The 18,726-nt window shown below is 45.9% G+C and overlaps 1 protein-coding gene across 9 annotated transcripts in view; it reads left to right on the forward strand.

The window, feature by feature from the left end:
* The window catches only part of MPRIP (myosin phosphatase Rho interacting protein), a 74,483-nt gene that overhangs the window by 49,861 nt on the left and 5,896 nt on the right, over nucleotides 1-18,726 (forward strand). For 4 of the 9 annotated variants that reach the window (XM_087942262.1, XM_087942264.1, XM_087942268.1 and 1 more), the window contains 10 exons: nucleotides 3,700-4,291; nucleotides 4,679-4,795; nucleotides 7,174-11,022; nucleotides 13,432-13,579; nucleotides 14,041-14,158; nucleotides 15,193-15,352; nucleotides 15,663-15,782; nucleotides 15,973-16,059; nucleotides 16,656-16,818; nucleotides 17,168-17,253. In XM_087942262.1, the coding sequence (XP_087798388.1) occupies nucleotides 3,700-4,291; nucleotides 4,679-4,795; nucleotides 7,174-11,022; nucleotides 13,432-13,579; nucleotides 14,041-14,158; nucleotides 15,193-15,352; nucleotides 15,663-15,782; nucleotides 15,973-16,059; nucleotides 16,656-16,818; nucleotides 17,168-17,253 (5,440 nt within the window). Of the gene's footprint in view, nucleotides 1-3,699; nucleotides 4,292-4,678; nucleotides 4,796-7,173; nucleotides 11,023-13,431; nucleotides 13,580-14,040; nucleotides 14,159-15,192; nucleotides 15,353-15,662; nucleotides 15,783-15,972; nucleotides 16,060-16,655; nucleotides 16,819-17,167; nucleotides 17,254-18,077; nucleotides 18,142-18,726 lie in introns of all 9 variants that reach the window. The other 5 variants (XM_087942263.1, XM_087942265.1, XM_026683201.2 and 2 more) reach the window with 3 other exon arrangements.

Raw genomic sequence — 18,726 nt, forward strand, 5'->3', positions numbered from 1 at the left:
TTGGAGATAATTTCATTGTCATAGTCCCAACTATGGAACACCATCAGTTTGAGTGAGGGTAGGGTCAGTATTTTGTAAACGTTGGATAGTTTTGTCCCAGGATTTAGATTGAGTCATTGTTGTGCAGATGAGGAAGACTGAATTGGGCAAAAGGTAGGCTCCAGAAAAGCAGTCAGGGGTCTTCTAGCAATCTGCCTGAGAATGAAGCCAGACTTTCCTTTGCATCCTAAGAAAGAAATATTAAAATTAAGTATACATTGATATATCAGGTAATTTGAATAGTTTTTGCAGAGGAAAGATATCCTTGGGTGCTGAAAATAAATAGACAAACGAAGAGAGTAATTCCAGAGTATAATCCTTTGAGACCATGCCTTGAAAAGATGACATGGAGAATCTACACAAGTCAACCCCAATGAGTCATTCTGACATTCCCCACCAACTTGGTGGTCTGTTCCCATATTTTTCTGCTCTATTAATGTTGAAAATCAACATGTAATTCTTCTTCATGAAGGAAATTTGCATTTGATTGTAACTGCTGTCTGTAGAACTAAATCTACTTTGACATGAGTTGGGCTACCATTGCCAACTTCTCAAGTTTCAATCCCAATCAAACGTCAATAGGTGATGATAAAAATAATTAGCTTGATTCTTTTGCATTTGCAACTGGTGTGCCAGAAACCTTTTTCTACATGGAGATTAGATAATTCCTAGAGTCAATGCCATAAAACAGATTTTAAGAAGCTTCCACGTTGATGGCTAGATGTTGATGGCTCATCTTAGAGAGCCAAATAAAGTTTGTTGATTTTAAAGAAAATGGGATAAGTCGTCCATTCATTCAAGCCTTCCCTGCCATTTTAAGGAGTGGTTGGGAAAAGATAGCCAACCAAAAAAAGATTTTCCTAAAAGTTAGCAAGATCTTCTTCCTATATGGTAGATCTATCCACTCCCACTGGTGAGCGTTTTCCACGATCTTCAGAAACTACAACCGATAGCCAGACACTGGGCTCATCCTGAAAAGAAAGCAACATATATATTTTTTCTAGCTTGCTCATCTTTTCAAGCTAGTAGGGATAGTAAAAGCAGTCCATGGCTAAGTTAGGGGAATGCAGCCCTAGAGTTAAATTATTACGTTATTTTAATTTTAAGTCCACCCTGCAAATGTGCACGCTGGAGGCTGGCATGTTTCCATTGTGTGACAAGATTTCGTTTCCAGCATCCTCCAAACTTTTTCCCCTTGCCTGTTTTTGCCTGTCTGTCTCGCTCCCCTTCCGTTTGGACGTCCACCTCGGCAGTGAGCACCGCAGCTTCCCTTGATGTGAGCACCGGCTTGCATTAGGTCCTGTGCTGGTCCTTGTCTTGGAGAAGGAGCCATGTTGTAGCCACCCCCCTTCCCTTTCACTGCTAAATGGAAGCCTGGGAAGAAATGCACTAAAAAGCTATTTGATGCACACACACACACACACACACACACACACACACAAGCTTTTTGGAGAGGAGAGGAACAATACAAAATCTGAGCCGCTTGTATCTCTGTAGGATAATATATCTAGTTTGTCCTTGAAGGATGTTCTTGGTGCAGTGGAGATTTCCTGGTTGAAAGCAAATGTCGAGAAAGGGGGAAATTTGTAAAAATACAGAATGGGAGTCTGTCAGGGAATTGCGCAGCAGGTGTCCAAATGGAGTCAGAGATGGTGGCACGAACTTGTAGTGTTATATAAATAAGTATATTTAAATAAGATAGGCAAAAAGGAACATCGTCAGGTAAATTTACTCGGCAAGAACATCGTGAGGTAAATCACAGAGCGCACAGAAGAAAAAGGCGGGAAACAAGGAAACTCCCCCTTTACACTCACAGCAACCAATCACAGCTTTCATTGCCTCATGCAGTGGCCAACTTTCTTCAACCAATCAGCTACAGCTGTGTGTTCTTACTCTATTGTCCAATCCCTCATTTCTCCAGCAATCAAATATCTTAACAGACATATCTTAACATTAAATAATATAACAGAGTCCCATTTTCCTAGATTAAATTAAATATCTTAACAGAGTCCCATTTTCCTAGATGTTTTCTGAGGGGCCCTCTGAGCTTGGTTGTTTTCTTGCAGATATTTCATTGCCAAACTAGGTAACATCCTCAGGGCTAGTAAGGAGTGGGACTTACTCTCAGTTTATGTTCTAGTGGCTTGCCCTGTCAGTGTTGGTGGGGCTGGTCTTAAAGATTTTTTGATTGGGATGTTTATGGTTGATTTGTTCTTTGATTGGAGCATTGTTTACTTGATTGTTGGTCTGATGTTTATCTTGAAGTTAATTTATGCTCATTTGGGTGCTGATTGCTGATTGGGAGAAGTTTGGGTCTCCCCCCTCCACCTCCCCATGAACATACATGAACATCACAATTAACATCAAACCAACAATCAAGTAAAAATTCACCAATCAAGGAACTGCCAAACTAGCCAACAATAAACATTTCAACCAAAATAAAACCTTTTAAGGCCAACCCAGAGCAAGCCACTAGAATATAAACTGAGAGCAAAACCCCACTCCCGTCTAACACTGACGATGTTCCCCAGTTGGGTCATGAAATGTCTGCAAAAAAGCCACCAAGCTCAGAGAGCATCAAGGACCCCTCATTTCAGCCCTGAGCTACAAATATGCTCCGTTATTGGTAGACGTCTTCTTTCGTGACAGGGATAAAACATTGCAATCAGCCCTCAATTTTATTTCCTAGGATGCTTTTATGATGCCGCTCGGTGCTTTAAGTCATGCTTCTGTTATTAGCAACTGAAGTCAGCTAGAGGGAGAGGACCTTCAATTCTTCTGTGGGGTGTAATGGAAACGGAAAATTCTTGCCCTGGTCTCAAGGGAAGGTCTTCTTGGGGAAAACTGGCCTCTTCTTGACCTGCTCAGCAAAAAGAAAAAAAGGATTTCATGAATGTCTTCATTGTAATGCTGGTGAATAATGATGCTGAAACTCACAACAGCTTTGTTATGAGCATAAATCTCGCTCTTTTCGGGAGAAATGGAGGAGAAAATAGTTAAGGAACATTTGTGAAGAGCAGGGAACATGAAAAACGAGAGAGGCCAACAGAAGCTAAAATAGGGTGTCCATCACAAAAAGCAGAAGCAGGTTTCCAAACACACAATAGCACTTTGCGCAGGACATTTTAGATTGTTTTAGCTTTTGTGATCTTTTCTGTTCATTCGAAGATAAATCTTTGTTTTGTGTCTGTTCTGTGTTTAGCATTATTACTTTAAAAAAAAAAAAATCTGGCTCCAAACATCAGGTAATTTTACAAAGTCGCCTTAAGCCGATTTCGATGCAAAGGTGAAACGGGTGTGACCAGGACTGGTTGAATGTTCGAAGTTTGCATCTTGCAGAATGGGAAGAAGAATGGAAACTTTGTACAATCATGAATTGTATTATAGGGACAGGAAAGGCTCCCGACTCTGTATCAGTCGGAAGGTTAATCAGCCAGATCTTTACATTGTCAACACTGTTCTGGGTTTCTTAAGCCAAAAAATAGATATTATCTTGAATATGATGTCAGAATAACTCGGTTTCTACTCAAATTCCATGCCTCCAGTAGTTTTGGCCTCTGATGGTGTCTTCCTGGAGCAATCGGAGAAGAACATAGGGATGAAAAGTTGGGTCTGTGTCTAACTTCTCTTCTCTTCTCCTCTCGAATCCCCTTTTACCAGCTCCCTGCCCGAGGAGAAGAGCAAAAATGGCACCTCCTTTGAGACTTGTCCCAAGCCAAGCGAGAAGCAGGAGATGGAGCAGGCCGAGATTGACCCCGAATACAAGCGCAGTCGAGCCAGGGAACGCCGAAGAGAAGGTCGCTCCAAAACCTTTGACTGGGCTGAATTCCGCCCCATCCAGCAAGTCCTGGCTCAGGAGAGAGCCAACTTGGCAGAGACTCTGAAGGACACCTCCGCTCCATTCCCCAAGGAACCCGGCCCCTCGGAAACGGATCCCGGGGAACTGGAGCGAGAACGTGCCCGCCGAAGAGAGGAAAGAAGGAAGCGCTTTGAACATCTGGATGCTACTGATGGAGGAAGCCCAGAAGACTTCTCCAGGATGGAGGTGGATAGGCTTTCGGGCTTGCCTGCCGCTATGGAGGCCAAGTCTCAAAGTGTCCATGTGGAGATTGAGCAGAGGTGGCATCAGGTGGAGACCACTCCTCTGCGGGAGGAGAAACAGATCCCCATTGCTCCGCTTCATCTTCCTCAACCGGAGGAGAATGGCGAGATACTCCATAAGCAGCATCTGACTGTGCTGCTGGAAAAGGAGGTAATGTGGGGGAGGGAAGGAAGGAAGGAAGGAAGGAGGGGGGAGGAAGGAAAAAAGAAAAACTGAAGGGAGGGAAGGAAGGAAAACTGGAGGGTAGGAAGGAAGGAGAATGAATGAATGAGGGAAGGAAGGACGGACCACTGGAAACCCTAGTGGCAAAGTCACTACTCATGGTCAGTTGTGAAGAGATCAAGAAGACCTGGTGCTTCCCACTTCCCATCTTGGAACGTGTTCACTGTAGTTCAAGTTGGAAGCTCTTGGGTCAGGCAGCCGTCCGACCAAGTTGGTTTTCCTTATTGAAAATACAGACTCCAACCACGGTCTAGACTTGCTGATCTTTGGGTCCCTCCCCATCCTTGTTTAACACCTTCCCTGTTGCACTTTCAGCTGGAACAGAGTCAAAAGGCAGCTTCGGAGCTCTTGGAACAGAACCGTGTCCTACAAGACCAGCTCAAAGTAGCTTTGGGACGTGAACAAAGTGCTCGAGAAGGTTACGTCCTGCAGGTAGGAGGGAGGAGGAGGAGACCAGGAGCTCTGCCTCAGGGGGTCAGCTGGGCTTTGTCCATTGGGGCTTCAGTCCGGGATGCTTGCAAAGGGGCCTAGGTTTCCAGAGGACGTTGGCCAAGCCTTTATCTGCTGAGAGCGAGGCGTGACGGGGTCAATGAATTTTGGGCTTCCCCTCTTCACAAGGCCTCCCCTTTCATTACAGTGTATATGATGAGCGGGTTGTGCCAGAGTCCTGAGTTATGTCCTGGGGGACAATGGCCACAGCATCCAGACGCTTCAGTGAGGTGAAATACAAGGACTCTTTGACTTACAACAGTTCATTTCGTGACCGTTGAAAAATTCATATGAGCGTTTTTCCCACCTACGACCGTTGCAGCCATCCCCGTGGTCATGTGATCAGAACTCAAAGGCTTGTAGACCCAAGTCACCGGTCAAAAACCTGAATTGTGTTGTTGACAAACTAGTGATATTGGCTGCATATTTCTCCTTTTTTCTTTTTTTAAAAAAAGCCTTGCTGGGCCATCCAGAAGGCAAAGTCCAAATCTGAAGCTTGTGACAAGCTTGATGACCCACAATAATACATTTTTAGCCTTCTTTCTTTCTTTCTTCCTGTCTTTCTTTCCCAATTCATGGTGTCCACGTTGCAGGTTTTCCTCCCATTGAGTCCTTGAGATCTGTCTAGAGCCAGGTTGCACGCATGTCGTACTTGGAGCCCTACTGAATCTCTCGCAATACAACTTTCCTTGCGTATCTCTTGCCTCGAGCCTGACTGCGCTCTTCATTTTTAACAACAATGGCGCATGACTGGGTTTTCCCCCCTTGCTTCTCGCCAGACAACTAGCTCCTTTTGGGGGGAAGTTGGGGGAGCTGGTTCTACTAATCTTCCTTGGGGACAGGGCACCGTGCATGGGGGGTTGTTCTGCTGTGAAAGCATGGATCTGAGTGTCACATCTGTGGGCTGTCCCTTGCAGCCATCCCAGGACAGCGAGGCAGGGCTGGTGATTAGGCTGAACGCTGGGCTTCTCCTGTCTGTTGTCTTCTCCATACCATGTGGCCTTCTTTCCCAACCATTGCACGAATCTCTGTACACTCTTCTCTGTGCATGAATCATGTTTTTCTTTTGCATCTCTTTAAAGGACTCTTTGTTTTCATCTTACCTCTGTCCTTCCACCCTACTTCTCTTGACATGCAGGCAGAACAAAGTTTAGGTAGACCTAGAACCTCAACATCAAAATTTCATTCCCACCTTGTTTTTTCTAGGAACGTAAAGCATCAAATGCTATTTTATTCCTCTAAAATTTAGGGCAGGAAGGAGTTGGGCGGGGCAGTTGTTGCCAGCTACAGCAAAGGGAAGAGGGGAAGGGACAGGTGTGTGGGTTTTGTGGGTTTCCTGGTTCGTATTAGATGAAGTTTGGTGTTATTGTTTATTTGCAAAAAAACACTAGATTGAAATCTGGGTGCCAGGAAAAACAACTCAGCTGCCACTGGGCAGAGCAGCTCAGAGCTCACCCTGTCCTGAAAGTTTGAGAGAACTTTGACAGAGACAGAATCCCAGAACAAAATAGATTGTTTTATTAATGTTAATTAAAAATTTGCATACTGTCCAACTCCCAACAACTTGGGATGGTTCACAAGTGACAACATTCAAAGGATGTAAAATGAGGTCCTAATAAACAGCAGTGAAGGACAGCAAACCAGACAGGAAAACTCACCAAACTCACACAATCAAACGGGGCTCGGTCACCATTGCCAAAGATCTGGGTGCGGATCCACCTCTCCAAGGTCCCTCGAAACACCAGTAGGGTGGGGGGATCAACTGGATCTAGGAGGAATTCCACAGGGAGGGCCCAATTCTGGCACCCATTTCTAGCTCAGCTTTGAACCCCAAAGGTGAGATTTGTCTTTGTGAAGTTGCTTGCTGATTCCTAGCGTACCGTTGGGTCCTCCCTCTCACCCCTTCCGTTTTCATTCTCTCTCCAATCTTTCCTTTACTTGTCTTTTACGCCATTATTTTTCCTGGTGTCCATTGTTTCCCCCCCTCCCTTTTGGTTTATTCAAGTTGTTTCTTTCAGGGTCTTTTGTGTACAACCTGTTGTGGTGTTTTATCATCCATGCTGTCTGTTAAAGTTGGAAGATGTTCTCCCTGTTATCCTTGAAACAAAAAAAATGGCGGGGGGGGGTGTTTGTTTCTGGCTGCTTTTGAAAAACCAAAAAAAACCCACCAAACCAGGATAACAATCCGAATTGGAGCTGAAAGGGAATGAACAATCCCATTCAACGCGTTCTGTGGCCTTAAACCTAACCAGAGATGTGACACTCAGAACCGGGCACCAAGAATGCTACTAATTTTCTATTCAATTAATTTTCTTTTAAAGACTGAAGTGGCCTCCTCCTCTTCCTCCTCCTCCTCCTCCTCTTCCTCAGGGGCCTGGGAGAGGCTCCATAAAGTCAACAAAGATCTCCAGGGCGAATTGGAAGCCCAATGCCAGCGCCAGGAGATGATCAATCAGCAGATCCAGTCGCTCAAACGTAGCTATGGGGAGGCTAAGGACGTCATCCGACATCATGAAGCGGAGATCCAGAGCTTGCAAGCCAGGCTCAGCAATGCGGCCGCCGACCTCTCCATCAAGGAGCAGACCTTGGCCAAGCTGAAGAGCGACCTGAAGGCTGAGAAGAAGAAGACCGAGGAGCAGATGGAGGAATGGCAACACAGTGAAACGACCCTGAATTCCCAGCTGAAGGCCAGCGAGCAGAAACTGAAGAAGGCAGAAGCGCTCCTGCTGGAGAAGACTCAAGAGCTGAGAGATTTAGAGATGCAACAGGCTTTGCAGAGAGACTACCAGAAAGAAGTCCAACGTCTCCAGGATCGCATCGCCGACCTGAGCCTGCAGCTGAGCGCCGGAGAACAATCCCGAATGCTGATGGAGAAGAAGCTCCAGAAGAATTACGAGTCTTTGCTAGAAAGCTGTGAGAGGGAGAAGCAGATCTTGATCCAGAGCCTCAAAGAAGCGGAGGATAAAGCCAGCGAATGCGAGAACCAGCTTCAGAACAATGAGCAACAGAAGGAGATCCTTCTGAAGGAGAAGCTGAGTGCCAAGTTTGAAAGCAGCGAACTGGTCCATCAACTGGAGGATCATCTAGAAATGAAAGAAGCCAGCATCCGGAAGCTGGTGGAACATATCAAGAGTCTTGAGGAGGAAAGGGATCAAATTAAATGCCGATTCCAGGAGTTGATGAACCAAGTTGCAGAATCCGATAATGAGGTGGCTAAGTTGCAAGCCAAGCTGCAGCTGGAGGAGAGCAGCTACCACACTCTGGAGCACTCCCACGAGGTGGTGTCAGAGCAGTTCCATAACTTGCAGAGGATTTTGAAAGAGAAAGAGGAGGAGTTGAGACAAGTAAGAGAAACCCATTTGAGCTTTGTGGAGAAAAAGGAGAAGGACTTCCGTGAACCTCTGACTGCTGTGGGTAGCAATCAAGAAGAAAAAGAAGACTACCCAGCCAAAGAAGAAGATTTGAAGACATCAGCTGAAGGAGGTTCTGTGCTGAAGGTTGCAACAAACGCAACTGGTATGGGCAAGGTTGAAGATCCAGCACAATATTCCCCAAAGCAAGGGAGACTCCCAGATCTGGGATGCATGCTGATTGAGGATAGTCATGAAGGGCCCAGTAGCATCCAGAGCCAAATCTGTGGACCTACTGTGGTGAGCATCGAAGAATGTTCTTCTCCATCGAAGTCAGTAGATCTTCCAGAAATAGAGATGGGTCAGAAAGATTCAACGAAACTTGATGCGGAAATACCAGGAGCCAAAAGACAACGGATACGTTTCTCCAACATCCAGTGCCAAAAATATATCCATCCTGATGGATCAGAGAAGATGTGGGTCAGCAGCACTTCCTCCGACACAAGCCAGGAACGGTCCCTTTCGGAAGAAAGCATGACTTCTGAACCAGCTTTTTGTTACCCAGCCTCGGGTGATTCTGAGACCTACTTATCTATCATTCACTCCCTAGAAACCAAACTTTACATCACCGAAGAAAAGCTCAAAGATGTAACCCTGAAACTTGAAAGTCAACAGGGCCAAAATCAAGACGCCCTCATGGTCCTTCACCACCAGTGGTCTGGCATCGAAGCTCAGCTTAGAGAACAGCTTCAAGACAGCTTGACTCAAATTAGAGAGTTGGTGTCACAGGTAGAGAGCGAGAAGGAAGAAAAACTCAAGCTGAATGAGAACCACATCCATGAGCTGGGCAAGCTCCATGAAAAGACTAGCCGAGCATTAACGTGTCTAAATCAACGCAGAGAAGAACTAAAACATGTGGGCACCTCTGATAAAGGAAAAGAGGGAGAGATGTTCTTGGATGCTCTGTCCAGCATTGAAAGTACTTTAATGGATGCAATCCAGATGTTGCAAAAGGCACTTCCTCCAGCTGAACACCAACCAGAAGAACATCTGGCAGTCCAAGCTTTGCAGACTAAAGACATCTGCTGGGATGAGAACAACGCTTCTTCTCCCCAAGGGAAGCAACAGCTGGAATTTTCTGTAGAAGAACAGCTGAAGTTGCTTTCCAGGAGGGTGGCTTTTGAAGCTTGTTTAATCAACCAGATAGCAGAGTCTCTGACAGATGCCTCTTCAAAGATCTCAGTAGCTCTTGGAGAGATTCATGCCACTCTGGAGACAGTCTTATTGGAGCCTTCAAATATTTCCCATACTGCTGTGGCTTTGGCTGACATCTTGTCTAAGAAGCTGTTGTTGGAAGATGAGTTCTGGAGACAGGTAGAAGAATTGAGAAAGCACTTGAGGGTCAAAGAAGAAGGGGAGGAAGGGAAGATGGAGACCTTGGACTTTCCTCCGTATCTCATCCAGTCGGTTACTGACAGTACGCTGGTTAAAGCCGAACTGGGTTTCGTGGCTCAGAAAATGAGAGAATCCTTCCATCAGAGATTAAAAGCCATGGAAGAAGACCTCCACAATGCCAAAACAGCCCTCCAGCAGCATAAGTGCATGTTGGAAGAAATCATTAAAGCCTACAAATCTCCCGAATTTGATGGCATCATGCACCAGATCTCTAAAGCTCTTGAGATCCAAGAAGGCATTTCAGAAGCCTCCCGAACGACCTGGCACGTCAGCCTTCAGGACCGCATTTTGGAAGCTCACAGCATACAGGATCTCAGCAGTCAAGCTCTGGCAGCTGTCCAGGATGATCTGGCTCAGCAGCTCAAAGACAAAGCCAACGTCCTGAAAGAGATTGCGGCTGCCCTTCTGTCCACGTCCCCTGACAGCGCCTTAAAAGATTGTCAGAAGCTCCTCAAAATCTCACGCAGTCCTGCTTACGAGATGTGCATGGGGGATCTTGAACGCTACTCTTCTCTGCTCGTTCAGGATGCGATTATTCAGGCCCAGGTGTGTTACGGGGCCTACAGAGCAAGGCTGGAGTACACAAAGGAAACGAAGGTGTACAAAGAGTCTCTGCAAAACATGGACGCCTTGTGCCAGGAGCGCATACAGGCAGTCACGGTCCTCAGGGAAGAGTATGAAGTATTGCTGCAGAAACAGCAGAACGAGTTTGCTGATATGATTGCCATGCTCAAAAGAGAGAACGAAGACCTCAGAGCCAAGGTGGAGCAGTTGGACAATCAGCGGAGGCTCCTGGAAGAGGAGGAACATAAGCAGAGCCAAAAAATAGCAGAACTTCAGAGCCAATATGACAAGGAGATGCAGAAGGTGGTTGAGCAGCTGCATAGGACTGAGGACACCTTGCAGGTGGAACGAACTGAGGGGAGCCACCAGCTGGAGGCCCTCGTGCAAGATAAGGAGAACCTGGAGAGATACCATCTTGAGCAGATGCAAAGCTTAGAAGAAAAGTTCCAGGTCAAGATGAAAGAAATCCAGGTCCTCCACGATGAGGAACTGCAGATCTTGCAGGAACGCTACAACCAGAATCTCAAGAGCTTGGAAGAATCGCTGGAGAAGTATCAGAAGAAGCCTCCTGAAGCCACGGCCAGGATCATCTCCAGCGCAGAAGCCCCGGGAGAAGACCAACACGACAACAGGATCCAGGTCTTGGGAAATGATCCCAATGCCCTCCACGGATTGAGAGAGCGGATTCAAGAACTGGAATCCCAGATGAACGTCATGAGAGATGAACTGGAGAACAAGCAGCTGGAAGGGAACGAGCCCACCTTGAGGGAGAAATACCAGAAGGACTTTGAGAACCTTAAGGTCTTTTGTTTGTTCACCTTATCTTGCTACCTCACGGTCATGTAGTCTGACCTCCCTCCCCTCCCTTGTTAAGAGCAAGCATGCTGATTAACCAGCTGGCCTGCGGGTAGAATCCAGTGATAGAAGCTTTCTCAAGGCAATTTCGCATTTTTAAAATACCAACCGTGGCATCAGTTTAGCCTCCTAGGGCCTTGGACGCATTTAAACTAGAATGTGAGTCCTTGGGATTAGGCAAATCCCTTGACCTTTAGGGAACAAACTGGCCATTTTTTTCCCCAGTGCTGACATCATTTTCTTGACATTATGAAGTTCAAGTCACCGGGAGGTCCAACTAAATCAAAGGAGACCTTCTGAAGATTTAAGAGGGCTGGAGGGCAGCGTGCCAGGAAAGCTCCAGTTTAAGATAACACCCACCCAATTGAGGGTCACAGATAGTAAACCAGATAAACTAGTACATAAACTAGGTCTTGGTGGATTGCTGTAACTTTCTGTCGCTTCCGTGCAATCAGAGAGATCCAGTCCAGGAGGGGGCCTGGATGAAGCCTCCCTCCAGCATTCAGTCTCCTCCTGGTTGCTCCCTTGAGCTGACCTAGCGTACACGGCCCCCGCAGTAGAGGTGATGTCCTCCAGGTTGACTACAACTGCAGATTCCGCTGAATATCAGTCTGATCTTCCCCAGTCTGATCTCCTATGAAAGTAAAACTCTAGACTCCATTTGGCTGAGGTGAAAAAGTAAACCCTCTGTTGGGTGGGTGTTACCTTAAACTGGAGCTTTCCTGGCACGCTGCCCTCCAACCCTCTTAACCCTCAGAAGGTCTCCTTTGGTTAAGTTGGACCGCCTGGTGACTTGATCTTCGTAATGGGGGTGGGGTGGGTTTCCTGCCCCTAGAAAATCTGCCCTATCTCCCCCTCCCTCCATTAGACGGTGAGGAAAGAGGCGGGACCTGGTGACATTTCTCTCATTTGTAATAATTGCACACCCTAAAGAAGGCCCTTGTCTTTTTTCCCCTTTCACCATGGAACAGGGTGCTTGTTGTTCCTCACCATTTACTCACCATGTCTAAAAACATCTAACTCAGGGGTGTCCAACCTTGGCAACTTTAAGACTTGTGGACTTCAACTCCCAGAATTCCTCAGCCAGCATGCAAGTCTTAAGTTGCCAAGTGAGGAACTAGACCAGGGTGTCTGACTTGTGGAGTTGAAAGTCAAGGTCATCTAGAGCAAACCTGGCACTTTAGACTTGTGGAAAGAATTCTCAGCCAGCTATGCTAGCCCAGGAGAATCAATTTTAGAAGGTCAAGGGTCACCTGTCACCTGGCACTTAGTCTGATCTAACTGGCAAGCTGGCTGAGCATCATCTGCTAACTGATCAGCATCATTGCTTCTGCTTAAAATCTCCCCCACTACATCCATTCATTGCCCATCAAATTAGGAAAAGAGCCGATTTTCCAATAAGGATTCTCATTTGAGAAACATGCTCTTACAATATTCCCTCCTTGCAAACTCACTCGGGTGTAAAGAGGTGGAACACGGTGACATTCCTCCGATTTGCAGTAATTTACACACCCTAAAGAGGGGCACTTGTCGTTTTTCCCCTTTCATAATTACAACACAGCAGCCTAGCCTTAAGGAAGTGAGGCTCTTTGTTATTCACACCACACATAGATTGAACAATGGGCTGCGGTGGATTCCTGGTTATGAATAAGAAGTAGCATTAGGAGCTGTGGTGGCACGGTGTTTAGAAAGCAGCACTGCAGGCTGACTCTGCCCACTGCCAGGAGTTCAATCCTGACCAGCTCAAGGTTGACTCAGCCTTCCATCCTTCCGAGGTGGGCAAAATGAGGACCCAGATTGTTGGGGGGAAGAGGCCGGCTCTGTAAACTGCTTAGAGAGGGCCGTAAAAGGACTATAAAGCAGTATATAAGTCTGCTATTGCTATTGGGACAGGTATGGTTTAGGGAATCTTTACTCATGTGAAGTCCTACTCCTGATAGACAAGGGAGGAAGAAGGACTGAGTAGAGTTTGCAAGCTAGGATTAGAATTGTTAGTCCCTGCAACAATGGTGTTGTTTTTTCCCTCCCCAAGTTTGAATGCCCACCTCCTTTTAGAACCTTTACAAGGGATCCTAAAATAACACTTCCTTAAAGCTTTTGGAGTGCTTCTTCCATTATAGTAAAGATTGGTAGTGGTGGTGGAGAATGCTAGATGTTCTAACCTAGCTAGGAACTGATGTGTCTTTCACTACAAGGTTGCTCCTTCAGGGACTTGAGTCTTCTCGTTGGCCACTTCCCCTTTTGTTCTCCAGACTCTGCCTATATCGTTACGGGAGGAAGGGTGTGTGTGTCTGTGTTTTTTAATGGGCTGGGGCAACTATGCCAATGCAATCCTCCTTTCTGACTTTCTTGAAGGCAACGTGTGAACGGGGGTTTGCAGCCATGGAAGAGACCCACCATAAGAAGATCGAGGACTTGCAGAGGCAGCATCACCGAGAACTGGAGAAGCTGAGAGAGGAGAAAGACCGTTTGCTGGCTGAGGAAACGGCCGCCACGATCTCCGGTAGGTCCAAGGGAAGAAGAGAAAGCAGGTGTGTTTTTCCTACAACTGTGTGTAGGTAGTCCTCAGCTTAACTACCAGTTGCTTAACCACTGCTCAAAGTTATGTTGGACTTCCCCAGAGCTACATATGACCCCTTTTCAGAGTTATGACAGACACACACAGACAAATACACACACACACACACACACACACACACACACACACACACACACTGTGGCCATGATTTGCTGGTTTCCAGTGTTTACTTCCAATTTCTGGCAAAAACAACCTCCAGTTGGAAAAGGCCACAGTGTTCACTTAATGACAGCTGCAAAAAAAAAAAAAAAAAAAGCCTTAAAATCTGATCTGGCCTCATGATGCCTCGACTTACCACTGCAATAATTTAACAACCATAATTCTGGGCTCCCTTGCAGTTGTAAATCAAGGATTTCCTGTAATCCCTCCTTTCTTTTCCTTTCCAGCCATCGAAGCCATGAAGAACGCTCACCGGGAAGAACTTGAACGGGAGTTGGAAAAAACCCACCGCTCCCAAATTAGCAGCATCAATTCAGACATTGAAGCCTTACAGAGACAATACTTGTAAGGGAGGCTCTTGTCGAGTTTTTTTTTGCTGTCTGGGGCCACATCAGTTGGGTTCCGTTGTGCTTTGCTGGCATTTGGGATGTTCTGAGCTTGTCTGCACCCTATGATTATTATCTGAGCACGCAAACACACTCCCATGCACACACAAACACCAACTCCATTTAATTTTCCCTGTCTTCTACAGCTATCCAGGTAGGGAGCATCGCTGTCCATACGAACTGCTAATGCCTCATTTATCTTCTCCGTTTCTTAGACTCCAACATTCTTCTATCTGTAGTACATTTTGTTTTTATTTATGAGCCGCTCCATAAGCCTTTGGCTGTAACGGGGACATATTTTCTGCAAATATATGTGTGTGTGCACGCACACACACACACACACACACATAATTTATTTTGAGGAGGTCACGGAAGGGTAATAAACAGATTTATTCTTGCAGATGCACCCAAAAAATGACCTAAACTGAATTTATAGATTTGTGCTTTAGCAGAAATGAAATCCTCATGTCTGATTTGGACCAAGCTCAGTTTCTAGAACTTTGCAGATAATTTTTGGGAAAATCACTTAAGGCTTTTCTCAAGGGGGCGGCGGGGAGACTTACACATAATGACTGTCCCAGTTTTCTACTCTCTTCATCCATTTAGAAAGAGAGAGAGATGAAAAGAGAGAGAAAGATAAAGAAAAGGAAGGAAGGAAGGAAAAAGAAAGGAAAGAAAGAAAGGAAAAGATTTCAGACAGACTTTAACTCAGGCCACTGAAAGCTATTTGGTCTACATTTTTGGAAGGGAGAAATGATTTTGGGTTTTGCTTGTGGTCGAAAACAAGCATGCTTGGATTGGGAAAGATTTTGTTTTTAAGGGCTGAGTGAAGGCAATACGTCCCTGGAAGATCTAGGAGGAATCAGAACTTGAAAGTTCTCATCTTCCCACATCACACGGGTGCGGTTTCTGCCTCTTCCTCCTCACCTGCCAAGGTGGTTCCTGAATGGCCCTTCAAAGTCCAACCCACTTCCTCCTTTGTCCTGCCCTCAGGGAGGAGTTGCAATCTGTCCAGCGGGAACTGGAAGTCCTTTCCGAACAATATTCGCAGAAGTGCTTGGAAAACGCTCACCTGGCCCAGGCTTTGGAGGCGGAGAGGCAGGCCCTCCGGCAATGCCAGAGGGAGAACCAGGAACTCAACGCGCACAATCAGGTGAAGCCTACCTGCAGCCTGACACAGTTGGGCTCTAGAGCGGGGGTTTTCAAACACTTTGAGCCACTTTGAGCGGACTTGCAACTCCCAGAATTCCCCAGTTCGCCATGCTCAAGAGGTCCTGTTTTTTTTTGGAGGGGGCGAGGTGATGATATACACATCGATTCACTCTGCATGCACGATAAAGTGACAGATTCCTGTGCTCTGCAAAAATTGATGTGAAGGTTTCCTGTATTGGACAATAGAATGGTGGTGTGTTGGCATAATTCTATTTATTCTGAACAATCCCGCATTTGTGGTTTCCTTGTAGGAGCTAAACAACCGTCTGGCTGCAGAGATCACTCGACTACGGACATTGCTAACTGGGGAGGGTGGCATGGAAATGGCCGCCTCTCCTCTCACCCAAGGCAAGGATGCCTATGAGTTAGAGGTGAGCTTGTTTGTAATTGTTGAAAAGGTCAGAAATCCCTTCCTTCCTTCCTTCCTTCCTTCCTCTTTTCTCTCTTTCTTTTTTTCCCTTTGTTTTAAAATCCTTTCCTCCCTCCCTCTCTCCCATCTTTATATTTTATTTTGATATTCATTTTCTAAAAGGTGTATCTCCTTGACTTTCTTCCTTGCAGGTCCTGTTGAGAGTTAAGGAATCAGAAATCCAGTACTTGAAGCAAGAGATCAGCTCTTTGAAAGATGAATTGCAAACAGCACTGAGGGTAAGAAGAATTGAGAAGCGGGCATCACCTTAAGGCTGTGAACAAGTGATTTAAACCTCCTCATTTGTACACTTTGAGCTAGGCAGAGCAGTCATGTTTAGAAGTTTGTTTTAGGTCAGGAATATCCAACCTTGGCAACTTTTAGATAGATGGATTTCAACTCCCAGAATTCCCCAGCTAACATGGCTGGCTGGGGAATTCTGGGAATTGAAGTCAATTCCAAGTAGCCAAGGTTGGACTGCTGCTTCAGGTGATGGCCTGAGACGGGAGGAACCCGGAGGATGAAGAAGAACTAGGCAACAAAGGGACACCTTCAGAGTTTTAGTGGAGATGACAAACAAACTATTTGTTTTAGTGCAGGGGTCTCCAACCTTGGCAACTTGTGGACTTCAACTCCCAGAATTTCTCAGCCAGAAAAGCTTAAAAGTCTTAAATGTTGCCAAGGTTGTGCCTGTTTTAGTGAGATCTTGGGAAAAGTGATGAACACATTGAACTAATGGCAGTTGAAGTTACTAGTAATCCCAGTTGTCTCTTGGGTGGCCCAAGGAAACCGAAAGATCTCAACTCCTGTTGTCTTTTGTCTTTTTTTTCTCCAGGATAAAAAATATGCCAGTGATAAATACAAGGACATCTACACGGAGCTCAGCATCGTCAAAGCCAAGGCAGACTGCGACATCAGCAGATTGAAAGAGCAGCTGAAGGCAGCCACCGAAGCCCTGGGAGAAAAATCTCCCGAGAGCAGCACCGTGTCCGGATACGGTAGGATCGCTGCTTCGTAATTTTATGTTTCGGGTTGCTGAATCAAAGGAAGGGTGGGATCCGATGATCTTGGGCGCGTTTTCCTGGAAAAAAAGTTGGTGCACGTTCATTGTTGCAAAGACCACTCTTAGATATCTACTTGAGTTGGACTTGGTGGGTTGAAGGAACCTAGCGTTAGAATTAGTGGTAAAATTGGATTTCTTGGGGGAGGGATATGTATTTTGGAGTGTTGTTGCCTTGAGGAGAAAGAAGCTGAGATAGTGACTTTCTTTTAACTCTGTTTGGAAAACTATGACCCGCTGGTTTTCAAAAGAATTATATTGACTTCCCTTCTTTCTTACCTACCTAGATATTATGAAATCTAAAAGCAATCCTGATTTCTTGAAGAAGGACAGGACCAGCATTGGCCGGCAACTAAGGAATATCAGGTCAAAGGTGAGTTGATGTGGTCTTTCCATTTTCCCTGGAAAACATGATTAGATGTGCAACATCTTAGTAGTTGTCCTATCGATGGGTGATTCTGCACCAGGTAGCAACATCCAACCAAACTTAGCTGTGGGCTAAACTGGGAAGGCCCTGGAGAATACTTGGATGGAGGGATCCACCTGAGAAGCCAATCCAGAAGAAAGCAGAAGCCATTCTTTTTCATAAGCGTGATGAGAACATGTAGATGAGGAGAATGTTCATTCTTTGGTGCTTTGAATTATCAGCAGTACATTTAAAGCATGAGATCTTAGGACATCGTTTCTCAAAATGTGCAACCTTAAGACATGTGGACTTCAACTCCCAGAATTCCCCAGACAGCCATGTGGAAGTCCACTTGTCTTAAAGTTGGCAAGTTTGACAAACGTTGCTTTAAGGGAACATAGTTTCCAATAGTCCACATCCTTTAGTTCCTTAGCCCATTCTGGTCCACTCGTCTCTCCTTGCATGTTGGCACACATGTGCCATTAGGAAAAGAAAGCCAACCCTGAGTTAAAACCTCCCTCTTTGTAAGCCTCTGAACCCCAGCAAAATTCTATCATTTATTAAGTTCACATTCGTTTGGATGATATCCTGCGCCATTCTCTGTGTACCACTTCTTCTTGCACCGGAAGACCTAGTTTAATTTCCTTCTGGTGCAGCGTCTCTTTATGACGGATCTGTATTTTTAATTATTATGAGGGATTTTTTTTTAACGGTTTTGTTAATTTATGGAGCCATTTGTCTTTCTTGTTTTTTGTTCTTTGTTCTTTAATTGTCTTCGCTTCGGAGAACAGTCCGTAATTGAGCAGGCTTCATGGGATAACTGAAAAATGCAGCAGGTTCCAGGGTCCTTGCCATGTAGGTAATCCAACCACCCCACCGGTTCAACGATGCTACTTCTGGAGGTTGCAGTGCACTTAAATGCATGTTCTACTGATGTTTCCATAGCTAATAAGGTTCTTTCCACCACCCACCCACTCCCCAGAAGCCATGGGGCTTGGGTGGGGTAGACTCCTCACGCCCGATCAGTGGCTGCATCCACCCTTCTGTCTCATCCTGTCTTCACTGACATCCATCACAAGTTTTCCTTGCCATCTCGGCTGACCCATGGGGAGCCTCTGTGGAGCATGAGAAGATGCCTGCATGTTGGATTGACTGTGCATGCTTCTGCTGACCACTCTTCAGGAGGCACGCATTTACAAGGGAAGGATCATGTTTGAGTTCCCTAGTTTTGGATGCTGGTTCACCTCAACTAATAGGCAGTTGGTGGCACAGTGGTTAGAATGCAGTATTGCAGGCAACTCTGTTTACTGCCAGCAATTCGATCCTGACTGACTCAAGGTTGACTCGGCCTTCCATCCTTCCGAGGTTGGTAAAAGGAGGACCTGGATTGTTGGGGGCAAGAGGCTGACTCTGTAAACCAATCAGAGAGGGCTGTAAAGC

The sequence above is a fragment of the Notechis scutatus genome, chromosome 12, assembly GCF_049901735.1.
Source record: "Notechis scutatus isolate UNSWTSFEM ecotype Mainland chromosome 12, rNotScu1.2, whole genome shotgun sequence".
In the NCBI taxonomy this organism is placed as follows: domain Eukaryota; kingdom Metazoa; phylum Chordata; class Lepidosauria; order Squamata; family Elapidae; genus Notechis; species Notechis scutatus.